This window comes from Lipotes vexillifer, unplaced genomic scaffold, assembly GCF_000442215.2.
Source record: "Lipotes vexillifer unplaced genomic scaffold, Lipotes_vexillifer_v1.1 scaffold717, whole genome shotgun sequence".
Classification (NCBI taxonomy): domain Eukaryota; kingdom Metazoa; phylum Chordata; class Mammalia; order Artiodactyla; family Lipotidae; genus Lipotes; species Lipotes vexillifer.
In genome coordinates, this window is record NW_006798707.1 from 5,057,978 (window position 1) to 5,062,566 (window position 4,589).

General features: G+C 50.8%; 1 protein-coding gene across 1 annotated transcript in view; it reads left to right on the forward strand.

Annotated features, from left to right (window-relative positions):
* The window catches only part of EHD3 (EH domain containing 3), a 28,803-nt gene extending 24,217 nt beyond the window's left edge, over window positions 1-4,586 (forward strand). The window contains exons 5-6 of the mRNA XM_007470882.1: window positions 554-718; window positions 3,794-4,586. Coding sequence (XP_007470944.1) covers window positions 554-718; window positions 3,794-4,321 — 693 coding nt within the window. The 3' untranslated portion in view covers window positions 4,322-4,586. The remainder of the gene's footprint in view (window positions 1-553; window positions 719-3,793) is intronic.
* The last annotated feature ends 3 nt before the right edge of the window (window positions 4,587-4,589 follow it).

A 4,589-nucleotide genomic window follows, 5' to 3' on the forward strand; every position in this document is an offset into this window, starting at 1 on the left:
GAGGGGGGGCAGCATGGGCGGGGCCAATGGTTTGGGGGCGGGGGCAGGGCAGGAGAGTGTGGTGTCAATGATCACAAGACCTGGCGTCAGATGGCCAGATTGGACTCAACTCCACAGTTTACTGTGCGATCCCGACCCCAGCAAGGCCCTTAGTTGTGCTGTGCCTGTTTCCACATACGGAAAATGAAAGGGTTAGAAGGTAAAGTCGAATAAAGAATGGAAAAGCCCTCATCACAGTGCTTGGCATCCTCAGAAGTGCTTTGTACACGTCAGCTGTTGTTACTGTCTTCCCCATCAACGTCATCACCAGAATTTCCATCCCTGTTAACGCCTTGACCTTAACCTCCCCACAATCTCACCTTTCCCCGGGATTTAGCAAAACGACGTGCGTTGCAAGCAGCGGGAGAGAAAGAGGGTGGAGACAGAAATAATTTCGGATGTAGGAGCGGGGGGGGGGGGGGTATTGATGGGAAGAGATGGGGTGAGAGCCGCCCTAGAGGGAAGGAGAGAACTGAGGTCTCCATCTGAACGTGTCTCCCCGCCTGCTACTCAGGTTCACGCCTACATCATCAGCTCTCTGAAGAAAGAGATGCCCTCGATGTTCGGGAAGGACAACAAGAAGAAGGAGCTGGTGAACAGCCTGGCCGAGACTTATGGCCAGATCGAGCGGGAGCACCAGATCTCACCTGGCGACTTTCCCAACCTAAAGAGGATGCAGGTATCCAGGGTCTGGGGCCCCAGCAGAGGAGCAAGCCGGCTGAGCAGCCCGAGCTTGGAGGAGGCCACCCTTGGATTCCCTGCGTGGAAACTCAACCCAGAATCAGTAGGCAGGCCGGCAGATGGCCCTGGGTCTGCCCTTCCTGCTGGGCTGGCACTGGCCCAACAGGGGCCGTATCTGGGCCCAGGGAGAAACAGGGAGCCCCAGCGCTCCCAGTGGGCAGCAGTGTTAGAGGACGTTCGGGGGTCTGATACCTCAAGTTCATGACCTTCCCCAGTCCTGGCCACCACAGGTTTGGAATCCCCACCATGTCATGTGAAACAGGACAAGTCACCTGACATTCTCCTGGCCCTTCATTGCTTAAGTTTACCACTGAGCTCCTCCTTGGGAGCAATTTGGGACATAAGCCACAGAGAAGCAGAAATCTGCACAGGAGCTCACCATCTTTGGAGGATACCATGGACCCCTCTCTTGGGCCAGGGTCGGTCACACATAGTTTCTTATGTGTGGAAAGTCCTCTGAGGGAGTCATTTCATCCATCCTCCTTTTAGGATGAAACAGTCCCCTGAGGGAGGCATTTCATCCTCCTTTTACAGATGAGCAAACTGAGGTTTACAAAGGTAATTAACCTGCCTACGGTTTTAGTCGTGTTTACACAGCCTGCAAGTAGAAACCCCAGGAGTGTCCAAGGTCTAAGGAAAAAACTACCACACCATACTAACTGGATCCTCTCTGACCCTCTGTCTTTTCATCTACATATTGAGGCTACAAAAGCACCACCTTATATGGATACTGTGGGCGTATATCAGATAATATTGTGGGGGTATATCAGATAATATTTGCAAGGCACTTAGCATGGCCTGGCACCAACTGTGCTCTTAAAATGTAGTAGCAAGTTAGGTGAGATGTCACCAGTAGAGGAAGCTGGGTGATGAGCGCAAGGAACCTAGCTCTCTGCACAATTTTTGCAACTTCTCATGATTGATTCTCATGTAATTATTTTAAAATGAAGGGCTTCCCTGGTAGCGCAGTGGTTAAGAATCCGCCTGCCAATGCAGGGGACACAGGTTCAAGCCCTGGCCTGGGAAGATCCCACATGCCGCGGAGCAACTAAGCCAGTGCGCCACAACTACTGAGCCTGTGCTCTAGAGGCCGTGAGCCACAACTTCTGAAGCCCGCGCGCCTAGAGCCCGTGCTCCGCAACGAGGGAAGCCACCACAATGAGAAGCCCACGCACCGCAACAAAGAGTAGCCCGCACTCCCCGCAAATAGAGAAAGCCCGCACGCAGCAACGAAGACCCAAAGCAGCCCAAAATAAACAATAAAATAAATAAATGTGTTAAAAAATAAAATATAGAAATGAAAAGTTTTTAAGAATTCGGGAATTAGGAAAAAATAGCAGCAGATGTAGTTGTAATATTGTTTTTGCTCTTGTTGCTTTTAGGGTTTCAGAACATCAGCACAGTCTCAAATACGCATTTTTAATTTCCTATCTAGTAAAATCAAAAGAAAGAAAGAATAGACATCCAAAGCATGCATTTGTTCATGTATCCATTCATTCCTATAACCACCTACCGGCAGCCAGTCACTAATTTCAGAATTGTTTCAACTTTCAGTTTCTCTTTGTATTAAGAATTTAATGATCTGTAAGCAAACATTTGGGGAAGATGACATTTGAAAGGGACCATATGACTTTTTAATGTGAGGAATTCTTTTGCAACATAAATGGTTTCACCTTCTCACTTGTTTGCCTGTCTGACGTCAGTTTCTGTTAGGGATGCTGGATCAGTATGTAGGTGGCTGTCCGGTGGGGGCATATGTGTGGGCTGATGGGAGCAACCCTCATGTCCTCTGGAAGATACTGGGACCCCCTAGTTGGGAGCCCACCAAACACGCTTAGATGTGGACAGGCTGGGAGAGACAGGGACCTTAGGAGGTCGTGCTGAGGGCAGGAGAAAAGGCTTGTCAGCTCCACCATCCCCGCCTAGCACCCCCAGCCTCCCTGGTCCAGCCCTGCCCTAGAAGGGAGGTGAGAATGCCCAGGCTCACACTTGGTCTTGAAATGTAGCCGTGGGTGTTTTCTGAATTTTTCTGCAGTGAACTCAGTGTGCTTGTCCTGAGACTGTCCCCTGTGCACTGGCCTCATCCCAGTGTCCTGAGATTGCTGTGGCCAGAGCCAGGGTGGGAGCGGGAAACTCTTGTCTTATCATTATAGAGGCAAAGGAGAAGCTGGATGCTTGAGACTGAGGACCTTTCAAAATAGCAAAGACATGCAAAGCGGAACATATTTCTTTTACTGTGTGCTGTCGGGGTCATGGGAAGTCAAGGAGGGGAGCTGTTGCCCGTGTCTACTGAGTCAGAACCCTCAGGGAGAAGCCAATAGTTGAAAATTCTCTCCAGATAATCCCGAGAGCATCCTGATTAAGAACCTCTGGCTTAGGAATGACCTGTGGCTTCTACTATGATTTGTTTCTAGCTGCCTATGCCTCCATTTTTCCTTCCCTAAATAGTGATAGCATGTGATTTCCCACTTTCAGAAGGTCACGGGGGAGTGAATGAGATAATTAATGTAGTGAAAGCACTTCCAGTGTTCTCGAGTATAACCCTTATTGAGGTAGACGGCCGCATGACTCAGTCTCAGAGGGATACAGCATTCAAGAACCACTCACTGTTCAGTAGCCAAAACTAAATTAAAGAGAAATTTAATTATAGTCATCCCTCAGTATCCACAGGCGATTGGTTCCAGGACCCTCCACAGATACCGAAATCCATGGATGCTCAAGTTCATTGTATAAAATGGTGAGAGGTACAGTTGGCCCTCTTGTATGCACAGATACAGAACCCTCGGATACAGACAGCTGACTGTATTTGCTTTCTAGAACGCTGGAGGATATCCAAATGAATCAAACCAGTGGCTGTTAAATTTCCCTTTCTTCTCCAACCCCTGCAACTATTTTCTCTCTTGAAAAATCCACCAAGAGCCAACGTGCCTTTTTTCTCCTCCTCTCATATCTTTTGTGGATCTCCTTCCATTGTCTTCTGTCCTCACCTTCCTTTTTCTCTCTCTTTCTGCAGGACCAGCTGCAGGCCCAGGACTTCAGCAAATTCCAGCCACTGAAAAGCAAGCTGCTGGAGGTGGTGGATGACATGCTGGCCCATGACATTGCCCAGCTCATGGTGCTGGTGCGCCAGGAGGAGACACAGCGGCCCGCCCAGACAGTGAAGGGCGGAGCATTTGAGGGCACCCTGCACGGCCCCTTCGGGCACGGCTACGGGGAGGGGGCTGGGGAGGGCATCGATGATGCTCAGTGGGTGGTGGCCAGGGACAAACCCATGTACGATGAGATTTTCTTCACCCTGTCACCGGTGGATGGCAAGATCACGGGCGCCAATGCCAAGAAGGAGATGGTGCGCTCCAAGCTGCCCAACAGCGTGCTGGGCAAGATCTGGAAGCTGGCCGACATCGACAAGGATGGCATGTTGGATGACGAGGAGTTCGCACTGGCCAACCACCTCATCAAGGTCAAGCTGGAGGGGCATGAGCTGCCCAACGAGCTGCCTGCCCACCTCATACCCCCATCCAAGAGGAAAGCCACTGAGTGATGGGAGGCGGAGAGGTCCAGAGCAGGCAGGTGTTAGAGGAGATGGGAGGGGCGATCACACACACACACACACACACACACACACACACACGCACACACACACACACACAGATGTTGGGAACAGCACTGCGGATAAGAGGGGACAGTGATCCCTAGGTTTCCAGGTGGATCTTTGCGTAGACAACATCTCCAAGTTCTCAGCGTTGGCTGAGGCACAGGAGCACTCCCAGGGTCCCAGGTGTCAAGCCTAGGTCTCCATCCCTCTTTCC